Source organism: Clavelina lepadiformis, chromosome 1 (assembly GCF_947623445.1).
Source record: "Clavelina lepadiformis chromosome 1, kaClaLepa1.1, whole genome shotgun sequence".
NCBI classification, from domain to species: Eukaryota; Metazoa; Chordata; class Ascidiacea; order Aplousobranchia; family Clavelinidae; genus Clavelina; species Clavelina lepadiformis.
Genome location: NC_135240.1, coordinates 8,800,001 through 8,824,959, shown reverse-complemented (window position 1 = coordinate 8,824,959; position 24,959 = coordinate 8,800,001). Strand labels below are relative to the sequence as shown.

Below are 24,959 nucleotides of genomic sequence, written 5' to 3'. Positions count from 1 at the left end.
TCTTTAAAAAGAATTATTCTTATAAGAGTAAGACTGCAAGAAATCAAGTGAAGAAGATAAAGCATACCTGTACTAAACAAATCGTCGCCTCACGGAAACGCCATATGGACAGTAAGATTAAGCACATTCGTACAACACACTTTGTAGCATAAATGCATACTGTAGAGGCGAATCAAACGTAAATACAACTAATGCAGTATATGAATAGAGACGTATAAGGATAGATCAAAACAACAGTATATTAAAAACAATGTATGACATGACACAAAACAACTTACACTAACATCTCAAATTTTGTTGTTGAGCCTATTTCGAAAAAATGGGTTTTAAAAGGGGGCTGCGAAATTATTCGGCTTACTTTAGCCGTTAGCCGTTTGGCATTAGCTGTCAGCTATAGCTGCCATAGTCGCTAATTGCAAGTCGCTTAATTAATTGCAGGTCTAACTACTTTTTATTTTCAACAATCGGGATGAAATTTGTTTTACAGTATAGTGTGTAGGAAAATTTGTCAAGCTATAGACTGCAAAGTTTACGGTGGACATAAAATAGTTAAGCACTAAAACGATTTTAAGAGTAGTCCATTTCCGTTGATCGATAGATTACAACACAATTTGCCCTAAATACTCTTTATATACATCTATGTTGTCGGGTAATACAGCGAACAACTGTTTTTTAGTCTTGAAAAGTGTAAGAAAATAAACAGATTACTTTTTCCAGCCTTAATAGCTCCAGCAGCCTTAAAAAACTTTCTTTATTCAGAAAGTTTCCAGAAAGTGGAAAGCTGCGTATAATGCAGCAAATCTGTACATTTCGTGCTTGTAAACTAATAACATTTTGACTCTTAAAATCAATGTTCTGTTCTAATTTATGTCTATGCAAAACCATCTCTTCGGAGTTTAGGTAGAGCATACTGAATGCAGTCCTGGAATCTAGAGTCGGCCATGTTCTTTTTCCAAGATATGTTTCGACTTGCCTGATAATTAAATGAAACATATTTTTTTGGAAAATGCGTTTTGGTTTTATACAAACACATGTAGCTTCAATAAAAACACAAAAAGTGAGATCAAGTAAGCTGAAGTTTTGTACTCACCTTAACTATCTCGCGTAACTCTTTTGAAAAATCATCTTGCTTTTGGTAAACCTTTTTAAGCGCTGATTTTACACCTGGTGTTCGGATCACAATCAACTTGGTTCGGTTTTTCAACATGCTGGTGTAACCCTGAAAGGGGATAAGCGAATGCAATAGAACAAACACAAAACTCTGTAAGATCATGTTTCTGTTTCTATTTTGAATACCGACCTGCTGTGCCTCGAAGCGGGACCAACTGTCGTTAACATAAGAGTCGGTTAAAACAATGATCATTCGATGGCTTTCATCTATCTTTCTAAGTAAACCTTCCACAAAGTCTGAAAGACATAATCGAATTTAGGTATATTATTGGATGTTATGAACATCGCGTCTTTCATCATTAACAATAACGATTGGCATCAACTTCCATATGCACTATGCAGTACGTCATCACGGATTCTGGATATCCGAATCTCGACTGATGCGACGAGACACTTACTTCCGCCACCAACACGACTTTGGTTGCAATCGTAGAAAGAATAATCCATTTTCTTCATCTGGTCCTTGACTAAGGACAAGATTTTTTTGGTATGTGTTCGAGTATCCTCGTCCAACTCGGTAGAAAAATAATAGGAAAGTATGGCAACGTTTTCTTTTCCATCTGAAAACACGATTTTTAGTGTTAAGATTTGCGGATAGATATATAGCATTGTATAACAATCTGTTATTTAAGCTTTCATTAATAATTAGTAAGAGCGAAAAAATAACCAGTATAATAAGTCAAAAACTTGCAAATTATTACAAGTACGTCTCTCAGCCAGGACGTGACTTGGCAACAGTCTTGTGGAAGTAACCATACCTAATATCATGCAAGTTTTGCAAGGCATCTATCGCAATCAATTAATTAATCGAACAATCAATCAATAAATTACGTTTTTGTGGCATAAGCTCGGTTTCCTTCTGTACGCCTGACCCTGTGCGAGTTACATTCTTCCAATGCAGAAGAAAGATAGCCTATAGTTTGTTAAGTTCGTTCTGTTTTTGAGACAACCGAGCGTGATTGTAACCGATTTTGGGTTCGGAATAAACACGATTTTCTGCTGAGAGTCAGATCATCGGAGGCAATTTTGAAAAATGAATCGTGCAGAAAACTTTACATATCGCAAATGCATAGTAAGTTAGCAAAGGAAATTTTAATAGTTCGGCCATTGATTCTATATGTTACATGACACTATATTATATACACTATAACAATATGTTTAACTTGTATTATAGTGAAAATGTGACAAGCAGTGTTTCAGTTCGATGTTGCCAATTAACAACTTCCTCCGGTTTGTCAATATTCGAGGTTTAGCTGACACGGTATAGGAATGATATTTTGATGCGACTCATACCGTGGTGGTTAAGCTGGAGCCAGGGCAGGTAAGTTCTTGTTCTACTTAAGAACTCGTGGTAGTTCTGTTTGAGAACTAAGTTAAAGCTGATGATGCAAATATAAGCTTCTCGTTTAGCTATAGACCAATTACAACTAATTACCAATTACCAACCCATTACCACCTTGTATGTGGACATACTGACACTTACGGGTTGATAGAACTTACTTTAAACTCTAAAATACTTACAATTGCATAAGGTTTATTCCAAAGTGGTTTTACCTTCGTCGAATTTCCCGTAATGACGTCGTAGAAAAAGACGTATCTGTATCCGGTTGTACCACATGAATGTCACAACCAAAGCTAGAATGATGATGATGATTATTAAGGCTACCAGAGCTTTAATATGCGTTTCTAAATCCTTCTGTGGATGATAGACGACCTCCATCCGGAAGACACTGTTGCGTCCTTTGTAAGTCACACGTAAAATGTACCAACCGGCGTCGCTTTTTCTCAAGTTACTGAAAATTGTAAATGATTCTAACATTATAATTCGTTGATAATTTGCTTCTCTTTTATAAGCAATATTAGAATGCCCGGTTGGTTATGATGAGAGATGAATTATAATAGAATGTTTGGTAATGATTGTAACAAGACCAACACTGACGTTTGATTAAAGTAGGCAGAGAAGCTCCTTTCGTCCTGTCGATGTTGAATCTGCTCGCCAATCTCAGGAATAAATTCAAAGCATTTGAGCTCATTATTTTTGAAACCTTCGCTGTAAGTAAAATAAAAATATAAGAGGTTTGCCAAAAATCACTAAACTCCGCAAAAACTGCTGCTAGCCAGTCAAAAAAAAACAATAAATGTATATTAACACTAAATAACCATTACTATAGAACGCACTTACATTCCACATGTGATTCGGGAATCGACTGAAGATTTATCTCGTATTGACAAATTGGCATTTGTGCAATAACCCTCACCATCCACCTGTAATTAGATGTCAATGTTAATATCAAAAACAGAAAACAACGGTAACCGCAGAATCCTGTAATAAACTACAGAAGCAAGGTTATATAAGGTAGTAGGCTATTAGGTCGGTCCAAGTTATATAAGTTATATAAGCTTGGTGATTAACGATCTTCATCATTTTCTTTTTCCCCCGCTTAGGTTAAAGTCAGTTCTTAATACACTTGCTTGCTGTGTTGTCAAAGCCGGCTAAGTCCGGTTTGAAGCGTGTTTCTTCCATGAACAGACGCTTCAGAGAAGTGATGAAGGATGCCGATCTGTCTAAAATTATCCCAAGATCTTTTGATGCAGAAGGGCACAGCCGTCCCGTTGACGTTAACTTTGAGCTCACGTTTTAATTATTTTTTATAAGGGCGGCAAGCTGCCAACACCATTTTGGTCTTGCTGAGCTGTGTTAAAATAAATATAAGGTCCTGATGCAAAGAGTTTTCTCCATTGTTTCCCGTTTCCTTTCCGTCTATGCGGTTGCTATGTTGTCCGTATATAGGCAGATGTGGACAATATTTTGTTCGGTAGGTCATGGAATAAATGTTGAAGAAGAGGGTGCCAAGATTAATCGTTGCGGGAAGCCGTTCTTGAGTTTTAATAACCTGCTTGGCAGTGAGGGTTTGTAAAAGTAAAGATCCGGTTTTAGACAAGCTCCGTGGCCATGCGGTACATTTTCTTGTCAGGAAGCGAACGGAGCAGCTTGTATGCAAAGCTGTCATGCTATACTGTACTATAAGGAGTGGTAACACTATACAGCCATACTGTCCATCTAAACTGTCCCTGAAGTTCTGGATCATAAAAATAAATTGGTCTTCGCTTGTCTGCTACGGAAATAGAAGAATATGGGCTCGACGCGGGTTTAGATCAAGCGTTCGAGGATCGTGAAGGGAACAAACAATTAGGTATAGATCAATGGTTCGTTGGGTCCCCGAGCGGAATCTGAGGCGTGGGATTGTCACCAGTCAGGCATGCGGAAAGATATACAGTGCAGCCAAATGAAAGTTATGGAACAGGATTTTGTGACACAATTGAAGAGATGTACCTCTTTACTCCAACTGATCTTCAATTCATCCGGATCAATTTTGCCGTTTGGGATAGTGACGCTACATTTGAGAGCAAGAACTTCGGCTTCTTGGAACGGGGTTCGCTTAGTGCAAAGGATGCTCGGTTCGATGTTTTTAGGAACTTCGGCTAAAAGACAAGAAATTTGCAATTTTTCTCACGACGTGATAATTAGTTACCAGCATAAATCTTTCTCCTTTCCCTTTGTGTTTTATCAAATACATGAAGTGGAATGAAGGATTTAGGCGCTGTTTAATTCAATCTCAAACGCTCTATATAACAAATACTGTAGTTCAACCGGACTACATTTATACTTGTTTGTTATTATACAATGAGGAAACTTACTTTCCACGCAAATCGAGTAATGAACGATGTTGGCTGTGATTCCGTTGTAGGTTACTTGGCACGAATAAACACCGGGATCAAAGTAATTTACCCAATATTTCTACAAACGTAAACACACACAATTGTTAAACTTTAAGAGAAAAATATTGACAGTGCCATTACATTTTAGAAGTAAAGTAAAATAGCTTGAAGTAGGCTTGAATAGCTTGTAAAGTAAAATAGGCTACGCTATGTAGCTATAGGCACTGTCACACTCACGTCTATGGCGGTGGGTCGAACGGAATTGCTGTTGTCCTTGTGGATAACCGAAGTAAAGTATTTGGGGTAAGGCAAACATGATCTTTCAGGATTTATTGTCAGGTTTGTCGAGTACCGAACGCTTCTGAACCATTGAGTCTCGTATTCGGTATTAGGAAGTGAAGGCGGAAAAATTCTCTCCTCGCCTGTGCTCGCGTCTGATAAAAATTTGTCATTTAGAATTTTTAACAAATCATGTAACACAATCTGCAAGACATATTGCTTAGCTTATTTTATTTAAATGCAGCTGGAGCCAAAACAAATTAAATCATCAACTTTTATCTACTGCATGTAAGAAGAAATTATAACTTTGCCGCTTCTAATAAACATGCAGCAGACAGACTTTGCATAGCATTGTACTAACCAGGAAAACAATCCAGCCGAAAGCGGGTGCCGTCTTTCACTCGTTTATGAACGACATTGTCGTCACGGGCAACGTGGTAAACTGCATCATCATAACAACTGCGGTTTGATATCTGTTTGATCTCAACGACCACCGTTTTTCTCAGGCAAAACCCTTCGTTGATTTCCTGCCGTTTGAAGAAACATTTTGTTGATTTCTAAGGTATCATGAGCCTCAGCATTGATATGCCGCATCGCTTGCCAAGCCCGACCACTACTGTATTAAGACGGTGGCAAAGTTTTGATTCTGTCATTTCTATTCGCAATCAAGTTTACACCGAAAGTTTATACTCACCAAAACAATTTCGTAATTTTGCAATGCTGGGGTCGTTGTTGGTGAAACAATATGTTGATTTGCTGAAGTAAAATTTCGGTCACCAGATGACGAGTAAAAGCACTGTTTAAAACAAAAGATTTTAAGGGACAAACAATAATGACGTTAATGCAGTTAATTTGTAAATTCTTGTGTGTGCCAAACTACTCTAGAAGGTAAAATTATATGTGTTTTGTATAATATATTAATATAATTTTTAATTTTTAATATAATTTTGTATAATATATTTTGTATAATATATAGTACATTTTTTCGCATGATTTGGAGCGAATTTACAAATTACAAATTTCAGCCGCATCTGATTGTGGTTGGACGTCAGGCGTTTCGATGCCCAGCTGTCGAGGCCAAAACATCATTCCTCTTTATACGTTGGTTGATTACTCTACTCGTACTCAATGTAGTACATACTCTATATACCTGTGTATTTAATGATTCAGAAGTATTTGTAAAAAGAATGCTGCAGTTAAACTTGAATGGCCATCCGGTATAAGCAATCATTTTATCAAGAGGTTCTCGTGTTTGGTTGATGCATGTTGATGGATCAAGTGCTAAACAAAAAGAATGGTTACTGAATATACCATTGAACATCGAATAAAATATACCTAAATATACCTAAATATCGAATATTTAATGAATATGAAACCTGGTACAATTACTCTTTTTTATTAAAAGAAAATGTAAACCAGGAACCGGGTTGATATATTTGTCTAATGTCTAAAAAATGTATTCCATAAATTGATAATAGTCGATAATAATCACCGAACAAATGGAGTCAGAATTTTACATGGTAATTTTTGAAAAAGCACGAGTCATGCGTCAGTAACTTATAAAAGTAAATCTTACAGTAAACATATCTATTACGTAAGAACTTTTCATAAGCAATTTGCGATGAAATAATTGCACAACTTTGGCACGCGATACAAGATTGTGCTTGTTACGTGTCGGCAATGTTATGATCTCGCACCGCGAAATTAGTCAAGGATATCGAATATCAAGAGTATCAATGGCAAAGTTTTGATTAAATGACGCAACTAGGAACTAAAGGGAAGATTATGAAGGGGGTTTGCAACAGGATAATGTCATCACCAGAATAAATTATGGCCTGAATGATTTTCTACCAAAGCAAAAACATCGTTTAAGTACTTTAATTACCGTAGGTATATATCTTTGTTGGACTTACTCCATCTAGTGCTGGTTTTGTTTCAAAGTTTTTGATTTTGTTCCCGTTTTGATTTTAATTATTACTTAGTTTATATTTATATGGGCGCCCATTAATCTGCCTAGTGATTTCACTCTATGTCGTCACAACCGCCGCCTCGGTAAATCTGAAGTAAATCATAAATCTGCAATATATGATTGGCGATTACGTCTTAACCAACAAAAAGGTTTTTCGAAATTTTTGTACCAAGTTAGTCAGTTAAGTGCTTTTTCATGATAAATAAACTTGTTTTCGTAGTAACCAAAACTTTCTAAGTCAGCATTTAAAGTAACAGCTCAATTGGGTTCTCAGAGTCGTGTCGTTAAAATATGACGTCAATCAACAATACCAATATAGTTCAACTGTTAACGGTGGACATTTGACTGATACTTTTTCCAATATATTAGGCAGAATACATTACAACGAACACTTACCGATCCCAGTGGCTAAATGCTGGCCGCTGATTAAGGCAACTAGGACGATGAAAGTTAACATTGCTACAGTGAAACTATTTCTGGCCTCTGTTAAAATACCGCACCATGCCAAGAAAAAACGAACTAAAACCTGAAAAAGTGTATGAAGAAAATTGACTTGGCTTGATATAAACAACGAAAGTTTAAAAAACTAGTGAAGCTAGAACTGAACTGGACCGAGTGATTGAAACAGTATTTTATACATCAGGGTCGTTGAAATGTTATTTCTCACATTCCTTGACTACGTCTGTTCATTCATTTTTACAAAGTTCTTAATTCTCACTTCCTAGTATTTAAGTAATTTACAGTAAAAGCCTACAAACCCGACAGCCGCGTAGTTTTGTACTACCGGATGAAGACTGTACTGTAAGACAAAGCTACTGTGTTACATGCTTATAGTTAACTTTCGAAACATATGTCAAGGAAGTACTGACTGTCCAACGGTAACGGAAATTCCCTCCACGTTTCTAAACGTTAAAAATATCCATGAGGTAATTCATTAATTTATATCCGGGTTTGCAATTTTCCCAAATAAAGGTCAAATCGAATTCTTTTTGCCAGATTTTTCATACGTCCTTTATTAATAAAGACGTTAATTTCTTATAGCCTTTCTTACAACGAAGTTTTTAACGACTAAGCTAACACGAAAATAAGGGCATTGGAAATAAACAAACAACAAGATGTCTCCCGGGCGATTACAGTGGAGAGAAGTAAAAATACTTTTCGAGGTCACAGCAAAAAGATTGTGATATGGCCGCTGAAAGCTGCTTGAAATAAATGGATGAACTACTTATCATGCATAAAAGGTAGCATCAAAGCATCATCTCAATCATTGGTTCTCACTTCTCAGCCTGTAAGAAAATACGCCTTCGTAAGCGTATTGTAAATGCCAGCAAGTAAAGATAAAAAACTTTTCAGAGCACACGATCTTCTTCAAGTTGTTTAATAGATATACCATATCGCTATATTTGACTATATTGGTACAGTAAATTGTTTTGAAAGTGTGTTAACTCAAAAATTGGAAAAAACTTGCGTTGTTGACAGATTTCTTTTTTTAAGCTGCATCTTATAGGAAAGTAACATGTCAACTGCACCATGATTTGGCTGATTGTTTATATCAAGATATTTAAAATAAAATACTAATCTTTTTATTCTAAACTAATTTTAAAACGATTAAAATGAAAAGTTTCAGTTAGCAAGCAAATAAACACAGACAAGTTATTCGTGCATCTACAAAGGTTTCTTGAGTGCGTTGTATCCTGTTTGAAATTATACACCGGCATGTAAAGATGTAATCATAAGCAATGTGCATAGCAGCTTCAAGTAATCTGATGCATGCCTGTGGATTTAGCCATTATCCAAAAAAATATTTTGAGAAACTATAAAGATAAAACTTAATTACATATCAGCAAAACAAAGCCATTTGCACCCAGCTGGCGACCTATTCTGCCTACAGGTCATATGACAGACGCAGGAAATATACAAACCACACCACCGATTAAGTGAACAATGAAGCACACACTTGCGCGTGGAATTGTGCATGCTTGCTAAAATATAAACAAAGGAACTTACTTCTTTTTGGGCTCGAAGCCGAACTACAACGACACAATTCCGAGTTTTAATGTGTCAACGTTCGCAGTATACCGTCAGTTTTTTGGGCGGTCATTATTTCAACGAAAAATATCGTACCTTCCAAGCTGTTTTCACAGTTTCTTGTTAACCTTCGTTGTTATAACACAGTAACTTAAACCTAGCCTAAAGCTACTTTCTAGTCTAAACATAATTCCAATCGCATAAAACCCTAAACGCCTATTTCGAAAAAGCGTGCTGCATTGCCTACTTATGGTGAAACAGACATTTTCATTTGTTTGCCAAAAAACGGTCACTGTTACCCGCATATACTGTGTGAAATGTACAGGCCGACAATTTCGGCTAAATTTTCCACATTAGCGTTACCTATATTCACGCTAAGCAATACAATCCAATAGAGTAAGATAAGATAATTATGCTTTAGCCGTTGCCATAGTTTCTACTAACCCTAATTGCATTCACTGTCGTCGTCAACGCAATAATGACTGAGATCAAAGCAAATAAACATTATTGAAACTTGCAGCGTCATTTCAAGTAAACTTAACAATGCATGAATGAAATAACAATCCTCAGAGATGTCGCATTGACAACGCTTCCGTACGTAGCGTTATTACGTAATTGTGACTGCTCACAGTCAATCAGAAATATCTAAATGACATGCAGAAACAAAGTACAGTAACTGCGTATAACCTCTGAAGCATACGTTCAGATTTATGTAACAGCACTACTGTATGTCCGGCTTCTATCTGCAGCTGTCGGTCAAGCGGAAAATAATGGTAAAACAAGAAAAGCACGTGCTTGTCGTGGTCGAACTGTTAACTAGCTCTCTCATGACTTCTAGCTAACGTATTATACTGTGATACTGGTAATAATAATTAATCAATGTTTCAAATGTCATAGATGGATGTAAAACTTGCGTTTGGCACAAGTATTACGAATAGAATCAAAAGTTTAGAAACTAGGTTCTTTTACCGTATTTTACCAAATACTTTATAGCACTTGTTGTTATCGAAAGTTGTTGTTTATGAACGTAATACTTTGCGGCAACGAGGTGTTTTTCTTTTTACGCTTGATTCATCCGCTATATGGTATATTTTTAATGGGGCTATGTTTTAGTTGCTAATCCTTTAAATGTGCTTTATGCTTTCTATTTAGTGTATACAACAGGCAATCTTTATGCAAATCTGTAATTGCATAGACATGTTTTCAAATAATGTATCATATGTCAGTCAGCAATGGGTTAATTTGAGATAATGCTCAAGAAATCTCATTTTACGGTTCGGAAAAGGGAAACCTTAGGTCTTTTTATACGTCACTCTCAAATTAATCTCAGCCATTACCATGACTGGGAGATTCCGCGTTCTGTCAGCGATGTCTTTCGCACTCGGAAGGTAAACTTTTGTATGACGCATGTTTGTGGTTTTCAAGCTGGAAAGTTTGATGACTTTTTGGTTGGAGACGTTTATATAAAATTATGAATAAATTACGTAGTTTGAAACGTGACAAAACGAAAGAAGTGATCGTTGTTGAAAACGTGACTTTTGATTATGTTTACTTATCAACAAAGCAAAGGTGCTATGCAATAAAGCTTCTGATGTTTTAGTTATATCTGTTGTTGCTTGATTGCTTCTGCTTAAATTTCACTGAACTCAGTTAGATTTTACTAAATTTTTTTGACAGGTGTTTTAAATCAACCTATAAAATTATTATAAATTATTGTTTTAAAACGCAGCATTATTTTATCGCAATCTGCGTTCGTTACAATTGAAGGTGACAAATGGACGTGGACGTGGAAACGGACGTTACTTGTTTACACTTGTGACATAACCCTGATGAAATTAAGGTTCTGTCTTTCAGCTAAACACTGAAGAAAATTGATAGAGACGAAATAGAACGTTTGGCCATATTACTAATGCAAATTGTTGCAATTTACCAAAGCACATTAGCAAAAAACAACATGAATAAGAAATTTCAGGTGAGATTTTATATCGCTGTTGGGCGTCTGCTCATGCTTTTGCACTCGTAGAAAGGTTAGGAAAAGAGTTCGAACAGCATTGTTCGTTTTGTTGATCGTTAGGAATATAAGCTGATATGCAAGAGTCGGTCGCTCACAATGAAATTATTTGATGTTCTCTTTCAATGCTTAAAGATCCTGAAAGCTTTAACAACATCCTTTTATTGTCGTTGTTTAGACCCGTGGTTCCCAACCTTTCTACACCCGGGGACCGGTAAAGATTTAAAAAAAATTCACAAGACCGGCAGCAAAAGATCGTAGTGAATAGAACAGATACTTCTAATCTTTTTGTTAACCAAAGTTGTCGTTGAGTAACACAATGCAGGATTTTGACATAAGTTATATATTTGTGATAAATATATCAATTAATGAAATATAAAATTGTGTACGACATAGAATTCTCGTCTATCGAATCAGCGAAGCATAACACTGCGTGACGTAATCGATTGCTTCCCTCTTACTGTGCGTGCATTACGAGTCTTCACTTAACAGTCGTATGTTCAACGCCGCAACATGTCTTTATGCTGTTGCTGTCACAATGTTCTATCTTGATGTATTCGTTCAAAGAGGCTTCAATATAATCAGATTATACAGTTGTCATTCCCGTGTTATTATTGCTGAAGTCTATCAAAGTTCACTGTTAAGATATACACAAGTAAACAGACTTTGTAAGGAAGTGGGCAAACCTTACAGGTTAAGGTACCATATACCACATTTTTCATTACATATTTAAGACGAAAAATTAGAGCAAAATGGCAATCAAATCAACTCAAACAACAAAATATCAATCCATTTACATACAAAATCAATGTTAGTGGGACATTTGCATTACAAAACGTTTTGAAAGTTAGACGCAGTTTATGACGAAACAATCATAAACGAAACTAAATCTAAGACATTCTAGGTCATCGGAAGGTTAGCCTTTATTATAAAACAATTTTGAGGTATCAACGAAGGCGAGATGCGTCAGTTTTACTGCTGTGAATCGGCCAAGCGTAAAATGAGTTTGACAGGGAGTAACAACTTTGCAGTGCTTATAATTCTATATTAAAACTAGCTTGGCAGAAAGTAAGATAATTCGCAAACCGCCAAAAAAATTACGCGGACCGGCGGTTGGGAACCACTGGTTTAGACTACACAGGAAAAACAACAATAAATTTGCACCGATATCTAGCTGCTTCCTCAAGGTAAGAGATATCAAGGTAAGAGATATCAACGGTTTCTGCAAAAATATGGTCAAATCTACAATCAAGTATCACCACAACGAAATTCCGAGGTAAACGCATTATATTCTAATCTAAACAATTGTGAGAAATGCTGAAAACCTTCCCCGGCCGCAGTCATTTCGGAAAGAAACCAGAGAGTATTATCCGTTGTATATACAGTAGTACGGTATAAGCCTTAATAAGGGAACCGCAGTATCCGAGATTGGAGTGTGAGGACATATTGTGTGAGCACATATGGACTATTGTGTATTAAATGTACAGTGTATTTAAAGTTTTTCAATCTCATTAATCCGTTAATCAATCTTGTTTGTCAGTCGGTTATCATCTATTATATTATCATAAGTAGTCAAACCGGTATCGATCCTGCCTAACCTGAATCTAGTATTAACTGCTCAGACAAATTATAACCAAATTATATTGTTGTAAACAATTACCCGTTTTGAACACTTTTGACATCTTTTGACAATAGTCTTATTATGTTGGAGTTATAACAGGAAGGGAATAATTTAATTAAATTATTATCAACAGTAACTAACTTATTCGAAAGACATTTCAAGGCAAAACCTCCAGCAGCAATAACGTTGCAAAGTCCTGTGAATAAATGCGGTTCTCTACGTTAAAGCTGAGATTTTATGTAAAACAAGTTGTCAATTCATACGGACGCGCAAATTGTTAATTTGTATTTAGTGCAATGCCATTTCAAACTGCTGTGGAATATTTACCGCTAAACCGTTATCAAAAATCATATCGGTGGAAATCCAAAATTAAACACATGTTAACAACGCGTCAATGCAAATCCACTAAAAAGCTTATTAAATTGTTTGAAGCAGACTTTTTATCCTTTATTAGCGTATCCATAACATACGCACCTTCCACAAGCAAGTCCCCTGGTATTCCAAGATATTTGAAGTCAGTATAGTTAGTACCGAACAGTTTAGTGTTTGTTTAAATTTTGTTTATACTTTGGCAACATTTGTAGAAATCAACAAAACAAACTTAATAGTGTAATTCAGTATTTTCGAGAAACAAAACAGTAAATTGTAAAAGTGGCTAAGTTATCTAAGTTGGTCAAGCTGACCATAGTAAAAGATAAACAAACTGTTAAGGACGACCGACCGACCTACAATACAACATTATAGCAAGTTTCATGATTTTATTGGACTATCTACGTAACACTCTAAAAAATCTGTTAGACCAATCAGAGACCAGTAAGGCCAAACGTGCTTGACACTTGATGAAACTTACTTTTTCGGCCTAACATTCAAGTCGTGAGTTTAGCAAGCTATTGCGAGAGCAAGAGAAATGTTAACTTGTTGGGATTTAAAGAAATAATAGCATAAGTCCTACTAAACTCACTCGCAAAACCTCGGGAGCTTCAACACACAGGATTTTTCAAGTAATTGCATTTTTAAGTAAATTCACTGTAAAATAAAAGAAACAAAGAACAGTGCCCTTTTCACAGAAATTGACGGGCACTTATAAAGGTTACAACGAGCTGTGAAAAAAGCATAAAATGTACAATTTCTTTTGACGAAATAGTGCAATCTGTATGTTTCAAATCAGATAATTATTACGACATTAAATTACAACGGATCAAGTGCAATAGTTAATAAAAACCACCAAAATTGCAAGAAAGACTGCATTTAAAAGGTTTAAAGGTCCGTGAAACGACAAACCAGTAAATCAAGCATTGCAACATAAATAACTCATGGCAAATAAAGAAGTGACTATATTTAATGATGCACAACAAAAACGTAAAAACAATACTGAACGAACACTGTGTATGACGCAAATGCACAGTAAAAGCTCATTAGTTTCGAATTGTGAAGTTCATTTCGTGAATGCTTGGTTATTAGTTATTACATAAAAATAATCCATTGGTAGATAGCATATCATAACAACTGGAAGAGATTGCAGCATGTATTGTAACTTACAAAAACAGTTCTAAAAAGCCAAAATTTATCAAAGTTGGAGAAACAACATACTTCACTGCATAAAGCAAGGCGGGAACAGTTAATGCATGAAAACGTTGCTATAGCAAAACACGGACTAAACCCTATAAAATGCGCCGGAGTGACAAAGACATGTTCAAAGTTTCAACCAACTCAAGCCACATGCGTGGTGACCCACAATGAGCAGTGTACAATTGTACATCACAAACTCGTGGCGACAAAAGAAGAAGATTCGTATATTCTTGTTCTAATTAAACAGCGCTGTCTTTTTTCAAACTTTTCTCGAAACTTTCTCTTCGAAGTTTAGGTAGAGCATACTGAATGCAGTCCTGGAATCTAGAGTCGTCCATTTTCTTTTTCCAAGATATGTTTCGACTTGCCTGATAATTAAATGAAAGAAGGTATTTTGAAATGGTTCTGCAATTAGAAGTAACTTAAGTTTAAGCGTATACTATATATACCATACTTAAAAAGTGTTAAAAACGAGCAAATATTAAACAAATTATACTTTACAAGGAAATTTGCTATAAGTTTCACGAAATACTGGTTAGGACTGCCCAGCAAAACATAGCAGTCGAACTTGACATTGGCGACAATTGATACTCACCTTAACTATCTCGCGTAACTCTTTTGAAAAATCATCTTGCTTTTGGTAAACCTTGTTAAGTGACGATTTTACACCTGGTGTTCGGATCACAATCAACTTGGTTCGGTTTTTCAACATGCTGGTGTAACCCTGAAAGGGGAGAAGCGAATGCAATAGAACAAACATAAAACTCTGTAAGATCATGTTTCTGTTTCTATTTTGAATACCGACCTGCTGTGCCTCGAAGCGGGACCAACTGTCGTTAACATAAGCGTCGGTTAAAACAATGATCATTCGATGGCTTTCATCTATCTTTCTAAGTAAACCTTCCACAAAGTCTGAAAGACATAATCGAATTTAAGTACCAGCATTCGAGTTGCTTTTCTTTTTTTAAGATAAGCATAGCATCATTCAATTAGATACATGGATTTACTTACAATTTTATAGTTAAAGTATAAAACAACAATTAAAATAAAATATTTCAAACAACATACTTCAAGCAAGGGCTACAAAGAACTTACTTCCGCCACCAATTCGGTTTTGGTTGCAATCGTAAAAAGAATAATTCATTTTCTTCATCTGGTCTTTGACTAAGTGCAAAATTTTTCCGGTATGTTTTTGTGTATCCTCGTCCAAATCGGTGGAAAAATAATAGGAAAGTATGGCCACGTTTTCCTTTCCATCTTAGACAGAAATATATAGTTTAGATATAGAGTTATAGAATGACATGTTAAGTAGGTATATAGAGAAGTGACTGATTGGAGGCAAAATTTGTAGTCATGCACCACCATTTACCACAAACGTCACGCAAAGTAGCTCGTTACATGTAACAATAAGCAGTAAAGCGCAATGCTCACAAGCTTATCCCGTGACGTTTGACGTACTTCCTAATGAAAGCTTCTTTATTCCGAAACCATTTTAACGCATAAACTAAGCCATGTTTCATTGGAATTTCGAGACTATAATCTGTTCATATGCATTATAACGCGTTGTCATATACTTAGTACAATTTAAGTATTTTAGCTTTTATGTAAATGTACTGGCAGCAGTATAAAGTCCCAATACCTTCGTCGAACTTCCCGTAATGACGGCGAAGGAAAAGACGTATCTGTATCCGGTTGTACCATACGAAGAACACGACCAGAGCAAGAACGATGACGACAAGAAGTACGGCTATCAGCGATCTGACGATCATCTCTAACTCCTTCTGCGGATGATAGACGGCTTCGAGCCGGCGACTGGTGGTATGTCCCTTGTACGTTACGCTTACAACGTACCAGCCGGCATCACCTTTTCTCATGTGACTGGAATTTTAGAAATGGATTCGATAAAAAGACATTTGTATGACTTGCGTCGCTTCTACAAGGGAATTTATATGGAACAAGTTTCGTTTGGTAAGACAAGTGTAAAAATACTTACGTTTGGTTAAGGAAAACAGAAAAGGCGTTTTCATCCTGTTGCGAGGTCAATTCGTCATTCGGAGGGATATATTCGAAGCATTTGATCTCGTTATTAAGATAATCTTTCCTGTAAGTGAAAAGTAGATCACGGAAGGTTGTAACACGTTTAACTTTATACGGTATATAAAGCAATTCCATCCTTAACTACGAACATGCATCTTCCGCTTAATCAAAGTACGGTAAAATATAAATGATTGTATGTCTGGTATCATAATCTTTAACCTCGAACAGGGGAGCGTCTTTGCACAATTAGATGCATTTTCGTGTGAGCCTGAGTGCAAGCTCCGATAGCCAAACGTATTTTTATTGTATTGTCTGAATTCGAAACTGATCACTAAGACCACCAACTGAACTGGAGCAAGTGCCGTTAAAGCTTTGCCCAAGGGCGTTATAATGGTAGCGCCACTGAGTATCGAACACGCGAAGCACTACTGTAAGGTCAACACTTTAACCACTGTGATATTCAGTCAACAAATGTTGCCAGGCTCAAGATAGCAAACAAAAAATAATTAAATAAATAAATAAACAAAAAAACCACTTACATTCCGCAGGTGATTCGAGAATCAACTGAAGATTTATCATGTGGCGACAGGTCAACATTAGCACAATATTCTTTACCATCCACCTGCAATGATAAGTTTATAGGAAAACCGAATAAGAAAGGTAAGAACAACCTACAGTAAATGATAAACTACAATTTGCCAGTTCATATAAAGTATAATAAATAAACAGAAGTGAGACGACTTGTTCTACAATATGCGGGGGTCATTTATCACTACGTGCGAGACTTGTGTCAAAAATATTTACCTCTTTACTCCAACTGATCCTCATCTCATCCGGATCAATTTTGCCGTTTGGGATCGTGACGCTGCATCTGAGAGCAAGAAGTTCATCTTCCTGGAAGGTGGTCCTGTTGGTGCAGAGGATGCTTGGTGCGATACTCTCAGTAACGGTAGCTGAAAGAGCAAGGAAATACAAGGCTAGATTCAATTGATGATGATTTTTGTGTTAGATTAATCTTGCTGAGAATGATGTGGGAGATTAAAAGATTTTGAATCGATTTTCATGCCTATAATGCTTAGGCCTGAATCACTTTAACCTACTTTCCACACAGATCGAGTAATGAACGATGTTGGCTGTGATTCCGTTGTAGGTTACTTGGCACGAATAAACACCGGGATCAAAGTAATTCGACGAATATCTCTACAAACACAAAACCATATAATCACCACAATTGTAAGTATATTAAGAACTGAACAGTTAAAGCGCAAATAAACTATACACTACAGACTCAGGCTGCGTCGGCTGAGTCTTGTATAAACCTCCGTGTAACACCTACGTCTATGGCGGTAGGTCGGGACAGATCGGAATCATCCTTGTAAATAGAATCCGTATTGTATTTCGGATACTTCAAGCATGAATGTTCCGGGTTTATTGTCAAGTTTGACGAGAATCGTTCACTCCTGCGCCACTGGGTGTCGTATTGAGTATTTGGAACTGAAGGCCACATCACGACTTCGTCGCCTGCGCTTGAATCTGAGTTAAACTTTCAGTGAAAATTTCCATTAAACGCTGATTTTATGTTGAATATTGCAATTTTGTGCGATGAAATGCAGCCCACAACAAAAAACGACTACTTTCTCTTCTCTAATCTATACAACAAGGTAATGCATCGCTTTTCTACTATCCTTTAACGTGACACTGTTTTAACATTGCGTTGTCATTACCAGGGACACAATCCAGCCGGAAGCTCCTTCCTACTTTCACTCGTTTGTGGATGATATTGACATCATGGGTGACGTGATCCACTACGTCATCGTAGCAAGTGCGATTTGGTATCAGTCTCGCTTCAACAACCACAGTTTTTCTCAAGCAAGATGATTCGTTGCTTTTCTGCCGTTTGAAGCAAAATGTGTTTGTGATATTTTAAACTTGTGTATTTATTTTGCCTCTTTCATCCGGCGTAGTTAAAGTATATTTAATTAAATGTTTACTGTACAAGTGCAGAACATCTGGTTACAAACTTTGGGCTTGTAGATCACTTATGCGCGCCAATATCAGAAAATTATAGTGAGAATTTATGATTCATAATTTAGTCATATTCAGGTGTTCATATTTGCGAATGGCGCGCACGAGTGAACTACTCCCCACTACTTCCTATTGAGTACTGTTGTAATTTCAAACCTCAAAGAACTTTTTTTGGCTTCGAAAAAGAGCATAAAAATTGATAAAGATTATTAAGGGAAAAAGCATTGACATTGTTTTTGCAATATTTGCAGATATTAACACTCACCAGTAGTAGTTCGTAGTTGGTCAAAAGTGGAGTGTTGGTTTGTAAAACGATGTCTTGACTTACAGAAACAAAACTTGAGTCACCAGAAGCCGAGTAGAAGCACTGAACAATACGTTAAATATTAGGCAGTCTGTCAAACACTCTTAATGGGCGGTTATTAGCCTTCATTTATATTTCCACATTCTTGATACGATTTGGCACGACTGTGTTGGAGATAACGGCAAATTATAAATCTTCACTGAGATCGATTGCTGCATGGCATGTCTGCGGACTAACTGTGTGTCCATAACGAATGTTTGGTACGCCATTCAGATAGTTGTGTTTACTATAGGTCAGATAATTTGTGGCGTAAAGCTTTAAAATTCTTTTTATAACACGCAAACAAAACCTTTCCAGGAAAACGCTTAAATCAGTTTGAATAATAAACGCTGTCTTGCACCTGTTTTAAGCCATATATGTTGTTTGAAACAAGACGTTAACAAGAAGAGTAATACAGTCATTTTTTACAAAGAACTTTCGGTTGGATTGGAGTTTCTAGCAAACACGTGGCCTATTGTTTTACCATATTACCAATATAGGATGGCAGTGATACTGTAGAATTAGCAACAATATACTCCATATATACTTGTGTATTTGACGATTCAAAAGTATTTGGAAAAAGAATGCTGCAGTTAAACTTGAATGGCCATTGGGCGTGAGCAACCACTTTATCGAGCGGTTCTTTGGTTTGGTTAACACATACTGATGGGTCGAGCCCTGTAAAACAAATCGCTGCTATTATCACTCGGATACATAAAGAACATTGTGCAAATACTTAATACCTAAGTGCTGTTTAATGTCTGGTACATACTGTAGGCATAAGTGAGAGCCAAACAATGCCATGTTTTATTGCAAGAAACATTTCTTTGAAACTCAATGATGAAACAAAATACTTTGGTACTCTAATTAAGAAGACGGTTTCACTTGTATTTAGCAAACTAAACGTGTAACTAAGGATATTTCCAAAGTCGTAACCAAGTCATCAAACTCGAATCGCAAGTCGAGTCATTTAGTGAATAAGACTCAATTCAAGTCAAGTCAATTTATATCTACAACCAAACCACACGGAAAGCAAATTTACAGTTTTTTTTTCAACAAGAAACGTTTGAAATTTCGACAAATTTGCTTCGTTTTGCCGCTCCATACGTGTTCGTGGACAAAAACTTTAATGTTTAAAACTTTTACCTTAATGCTGAAACCTAATCAACGAGAAATGATTCGAGTCAAGTCAAGCCATATATGCAATTTCATAGAATGGGACTCGAAAAGTAACTGGAGTACGACTCTGCATATCTCAGGCATCAGTTGACACGGAACGCATCTAGAATTAACACTTACCTGTCGCAGTAACCACGTTTTGGCTTGTTAGTAGAATAAGTATGGTCGTATAAATAAACATTATTGTAAAAAATATTAGGCAAATGATAATCTCTGTAAAAACAAAATACCGGATGCCAATGAAATAAGAATTAGCCACATCCAAGAACCAGAAAGCTACACAAATGGTAGCTTCAAAGCAAAAACTTTGAAAGTCCTTCTTAAACAAATCTAAGCTAAATTGATTGAAACTTGAAGGTAAGCAATAATAACCAAATCAGCAAAACTTTATTATTTTTGGTATTTGGTTTTCGAGTAAACCTCACTAAAAGTCACGTTTTCAACAACAACCAATCGTTCACTTTCGTTTTACAAAATATGTTCTCTATTTATATTTTAAATACATTATACGTTTTCAATCAGCAGTCCTATACTTCCCAGAGTAAAAGATGACAATTTCCATCAAGTTACTTGGCGAGAGTAAAACACATCACTGACGGAAGCCGGAATTTCCCGCTGCCTATAAACGTGATATTTGCTCATGCGCCAAAATTCCAAATCAGCACTGCTGGTAACGACTGACAACAATTACTAGTGAAATCCACACAGTGGTGGGAGTGACACATAAAAAGAACTTAAGAGTTTCATTTTTTGCTTGCAAACAACGAGATTGCTTGAGCATTATTAAAACTAACACATTGATGCCCGCTATCGGATAAATCGAAGGAACAAAATTTGCATAAAATTAAGTAGACGGGCATGTAAAAGTATACATGGTGTATATACAATTATTAGAAAACGTGACACGCTTAATTACTTAACAACCAGTATTAGTAGGCTAAAAATGTGAGCAAAAGCAAACAAGTATGATACGCGACAGCACTTCGTACAATCGCATTAGGACTGCTCTTAAAGAATGGTGTCTCTAAACCTTCTATTGGTAACACTTTTACTTATGCCAAACTAAACATCACGGCCATGTAACTTCTGTCCATTTACTTTTCTCTGTCACAGCAAGATACTTTAGCTAAGAGTTATAAATAAGCAAAATAAAAGTAGAGTATATAGGCGAAAATGATAGATTAATTATGGTACGCAGTGTGAAGCAAACATCAATGAGAAGCACTGCCACTGTTTTGACGGACTATGTTCACCCTCGGATGGTTTTTTCCTGAATTTGTCAACATTGGTTATTGGGCCAACTTTCTAATACAATCTATCCCTAAACTAACGACTAACGCCAAAAAGTTCAAACAAATGCCTAGCTACAGACGCGTGAGTTTAATCAGACGTGTAGTGTTTACAGAGAACGACGTTCGTGTGACGCAAGAAAAAGGAATTTCCCAGAAGCTTGAAAATTTCTATGATGCGATAACTTCGTCATCAAACCGTTAAAGGTAATCATACCGAGGCCTTATGATGAAGTTAATCAAATTGCTGTTATTATTTGCTTATGGTTACACAAGTGTATTGAGCAACCATTTGCATGCTATATGGACTTATTATTATCAGACATAATCACAAGAACATTATCGGACGTTATCGCATGGCGGTGTTAGCCTCTTGTCAAGTCATAGTGAATCTACGCGCACAAGAGAATTCGTAAACCGAGATTATAACGAACCATAAAAGTATCATAAACATTGTCATTACATTTACAAGCCCTTAGCATAAGCCTACATCTTAGAAAATCGTTTTGAAAGTTTATGATCTGAGAAAATCCCCCAAAATTTATGTTCTGGAGACCTTTCGTCGATGACATGTTGATGCATTTAACGGTTTTGTCATTTTTGTCCCATGAGCTACATATTTTGCGGAAGACATGAAATACAAAGGTTAAAAATTCGATCTTTCAACTATCTTGGTATCGAATAACATTAACATAATCGCAGGGAAATTAAAATGGAAAGCAGCACGCTGCAAACAAATAAATACAATGTAGACAGGCTGATTAATTACACTGTGCTGCGTTAATTTTTAGGTTAATAAAGTATTGACGGTTCTTAGTGTACTTTTTGATGCTGAATCCAAAACTGTTATCCGTTTTCTTCAATCAGGTCTAGTTTTTTGGCAAATTGCGTTTGAAATTTTTGACAACTTCAGCTTTCAGCGTTTGCGATTGAGATTTGTGGTGTCATAAAAATGATTTAGTTTTTGAATTAAGTTTTGATGAAACTTCAGTGACATCACAATGAGAAGAACATAACGAATACACCTGGTGCTTGAAAAGTTAAACATCTGAACTTGTTTTTACAGGCTAGTTTAGTGTGCAGTTTAGATGATTTGTTTTTACAGTACAATGAGAAAGTGCAAAAATGATCCAGACAGGTTCTGTTACATATGTGGCAAGGTCACCCTGCGCAGTCGCCAAGCAAAAATTACGCAGTTTGTTAAAAAAGCATATTATGCGTATTTTGGAGTAAAACTAGGCGATCAGGACAAGGCATTTGCTCCGCACATATGTTGTAGAGCATGCGTTGAAAACTTGAGATTATGGAGCCTAAAGAAAATAAAGAGCCTTCCTTTCGGTATTCCTATGGTATGGAGAGAAGGAAAAGACCATGTCACTGATTGTTATTTTTGCATGACCAACTTACAAGGTATGCTGATACTTGCATTGTATGGAGGCATTTTCATTAATTGCTTGATTTAAGAGTAAAAGTGTTCTTTTTCATTTTAGGAATAAACCGGAAGAACAAACAACATGTGAAGTACCCTGATGTTCCTTCAGCCATGAAACCAGTACCACATGGCCCTGGTATTCCTGTTCCAGAACCACCTGGAGAAATAAGTGAAATGGAGTGTTGTTCATCTGCAGCGAGCAAAGCAAGTGAACAAGACACATGGGATGCAGAGCAAAGTACAAGCCAACCGAAGCCTCTTACACAGCTTGAGCTGAATGACCTAACCCGAGATTTAAATCTCACCAAAGAATCCGCTCAGCTCCTAGGATCACGACTACGTGAGAACAACTTGCTAGCTCCATGCACCACATATTTCTGGTATCGGTATGAAGATAAATAGTTTAGAAAATATTTCAATTATGACGAAGACCATTCCCTAGATGATGTCAAGATGTTTCAGGATTAATATCAGCTTTGGGCATAGTATACAGTTCGGCAGAATGGCGATTGTTTTTGGACTCATCTGTAAAGAGTTTGAAGGTAGTATTACTACACAATGGCAATAAGATTGGTTCTGTTCCTGTTGGACATTCAGTGAAGCTCACTGAATGCTATGAAGACATGAAATACCTTTTGAAATCTCTTCAGTATAGCCAACACAAATGGAAAATATGTGGTGACTTAAAAATGATTTCTATACTTCTTGGGTTACAGGCCGGTTACACTAAACATCCATGTTTTTTGTGTCTGTGGGACTCGAGGGCTGATGATCGCCACTACACACAAATTAGCTGGCTACCCAGAACAAGTTTTACACCTGGTTTTAAAAATGTCAAATTTGCTTACTTAGTTGATCCACAAAATATTCTTTTGCCACCTCTCCACATTAAACTTGGTCTCATGAAAAACTATACCAAAGCACTTGATAAAGATGGCCCAACCTTCAAGTTCTTACAAATGAAATTTCCCCGCATCTCTGAAGCGAAGCTACGAGCAGGAGTCTTTGATGGGCCATAGATCCGTGAGCTGATGAAAGACGAAGGTTTTACTGCACACATGAGTGCAGTAGAAAAAAGAGCATGGACAGGATTTCGAGCAGTAATTTCAAACTTCCTTGGAAAGCATAGAATCCCTGATTATGAAGCACAGGTTAAAGAGCTGCTTGAAAGTTTTCAATCCCTTGGAGCCCGGATGTCTGTGAAAATGCACTTTCTGAGTTCGCATTTAGATTACTTTCCTGACAACTGTGGTGACTAAAGCGAAGAACAGGGAGAGAGATTCCACCAAGACCTTCGCCATATGGAAGAAAGGTACCAAGGATGCTGGGATGTAAACATGCTTGCAGATTACTGTTGGTGCTTAAAAAGAGATCTTCCCAACACCACACATAGAAGAAAATCTTTGAAGCAACACTTTTTGTCAGCATAAATCATTTGTATTTATATTGTTATTGCATTTAATGTCGTAATATCATCATGTGCCGCACAACGCTTTCTGTGTTAAGCTATTTTGAACACTTCGTTTTTATTTCACACATTGATGTTTGCAAGTATTTCACATTTAAAACACATTTGTGATGTTAAGTGTTTACGTGTCTATAATGTAACATATTAACTTCTACTTTTAGGTTGAGCGCCGTTGAACAAAATTATGTGTTAGGAAGCTTTCTTGGTTAGTTGTAAGTGCCTTTATTTCAACTGTGTCATTATATTTTTGTAGTATTTAAAATGGCTGTCATTGCAAAAACCTTACATTCAAATAAAAATACCATCTTGCGAAAATTGACAACATGCATGACCAATTAAGCTACCCCAGAAATTAGTTTCTTTGTGCACAATAACGACCAAAGCTAGCATAATTAAATATGTGATAGAAAAAAAACTTGACCTGATTGAAAAAAACTGGTTGCATTTTTGAGTTCAGCGCAAAAAATCGATTCAGAAACAATTAAAACATCTTTGACCTATGAAAAAAAATTTTCAAACGCAGCACAGTGTTATTATTCACGCATCTATGGGAACCTCAGGCGAACGTCATACAGCATATAGTGTTTGAAATATGAGCCAGCATACGAAGGTATAACGTCTAACCGAATACGGTATCACATGACAGCTTATTTAATGAAATCAATCCTGCTTTTATTGTAGCAAAAAAATTTCCAAATCTAGATTCAGTAACATGTTAACACAACACCCATACGCGGCCACCTATTCTGCTGGTATCTAAAGGTCGCCAAAACACCAGTGACGTCACGACTTCCTGACAAGCGCATTGACTAAAAATAT

At 36.4% G+C, this 24,959-nt stretch overlaps 3 protein-coding genes across 4 annotated transcripts; 1 reads left to right on the top strand and 2 right to left on the bottom strand.

Moving 5' to 3' along the window:
• Positions 1–52: 52 nt before the first annotated feature.
• LOC143459062 (uncharacterized) lies at positions 53–9,164 on the bottom strand. Its single transcript, XM_076956060.1, has 15 exons — positions 9,146–9,164; positions 7,535–7,664; positions 6,320–6,450; positions 5,864–5,965; positions 5,531–5,696; positions 5,128–5,324; positions 4,870–4,969; positions 4,505–4,653; positions 3,353–3,435; positions 3,110–3,220; positions 2,725–2,963; positions 1,569–1,730; positions 1,301–1,407; positions 1,091–1,219; positions 53–973 (listed from the first exon to the last, which is right to left on the bottom strand). The coding sequence occupies exons 2-15, from the start codon at positions 7,593–7,595 to the stop codon at positions 872–874; spliced, it is 1,839 nt and encodes a 612-aa protein (XP_076812175.1). The 5' UTR covers positions 7,596–7,664; positions 9,146–9,164; the 3' UTR covers positions 53–871.
• Positions 9,165–13,791: 4,627 nt separating this feature from the next.
• On the bottom strand, positions 13,792–20,232 carry LOC143458638 (uncharacterized). Of its 2 annotated transcripts, none has more exons than XM_076955508.1 (14): positions 20,072–20,232; positions 19,320–19,450; positions 18,695–18,796; positions 18,129–18,294; positions 17,741–17,937; positions 17,505–17,604; positions 17,209–17,357; positions 16,944–17,026; positions 16,361–16,468; positions 16,007–16,245; positions 15,463–15,624; positions 15,173–15,279; positions 14,963–15,091; positions 13,792–14,735 (listed from the first exon to the last, which is right to left on the bottom strand). In XM_076955508.1, exons 1-14 carry the CDS (start codon positions 20,130–20,132, stop codon positions 14,607–14,609), a joined length of 1,863 nt encoding a protein of 620 aa, XP_076811623.1. In that variant the 5' UTR covers positions 20,133–20,232; the 3' UTR covers positions 13,792–14,606. The 2 variants fall into 2 exon arrangements, with proteins under 2 accessions (XP_076811623.1, XP_076811688.1); XM_076955573.1 differs by having other exon boundaries at positions 14,607–14,772.
• A 1,771-nt stretch (positions 20,233–22,003) lies between these two features.
• On the top strand, positions 22,004–24,613 carry LOC143458784 (uncharacterized). Its single transcript, XM_076955685.1, has 2 exons — positions 22,004–22,650; positions 22,731–24,613. Exons 1-2 carry the CDS (start codon positions 22,329–22,331, stop codon positions 23,072–23,074), a joined length of 666 nt encoding a protein of 221 aa, XP_076811800.1. The 5' UTR covers positions 22,004–22,328; the 3' UTR covers positions 23,075–24,613.
• Positions 24,614–24,959: the final 346 nt, after the last annotated feature.

What these genes read in the sequence shown, in the direction of transcription:
- LOC143459062 (XM_076956060.1), bottom strand. Translation starts at nt 7,595, where the DNA reads ATGTTAACTTTCATCGTCCTAGTTGCCTTAATCAGCGGCCAGCATTTA. An exon ending in TTCGACCCACCGCCATAGAC is followed by an intron (nt 4,970 to 5,127) that starts GTGAGTGTGACA and finishes TTACGTTTGTAG; the next exon opens with AAATATTGGGTAAATTACTT. An exon ending in TTACTCGATTTGCGTGGAAA is followed by an intron (nt 4,654 to 4,869) that starts GTAAGTTTCCTC and finishes CTTGTCTTTTAG; the next exon opens with CCGAAGTTCCTAAAAACATC.
- LOC143458638 (XM_076955508.1), bottom strand. Translation starts at nt 20,132, where the DNA reads ATGTTTATTTATACGACCATACTTATTCTACTAACAAGCCAAAACGTG. An exon ending in CCGGCTGGATTGTGTCCCTG is followed by an intron (nt 17,938 to 18,128) that starts GTAATGACAACG and finishes AGTTTAACTCAG; the next exon opens with ATTCAAGCGCAGGCGACGAA. An exon ending in GGATCAGTTGGAGTAAAGAG is followed by an intron (nt 17,027 to 17,208) that starts GTAAATATTTTT and finishes TTATCATTGCAG; the next exon opens with GTGGATGGTAAAGAATATTG.
- LOC143458784 (XM_076955685.1), top strand. Translation starts at nt 22,329, where the DNA reads ATGATTTGTTTTTACAGTACAATGAGAAAGTGCAAAAATGATCCAGAC. An exon ending in TTGCATGACCAACTTACAAG is followed by an intron (nt 22,651 to 22,730) that starts GTATGCTGATAC and finishes TTTTCATTTTAG; the next exon opens with GAATAAACCGGAAGAACAAA.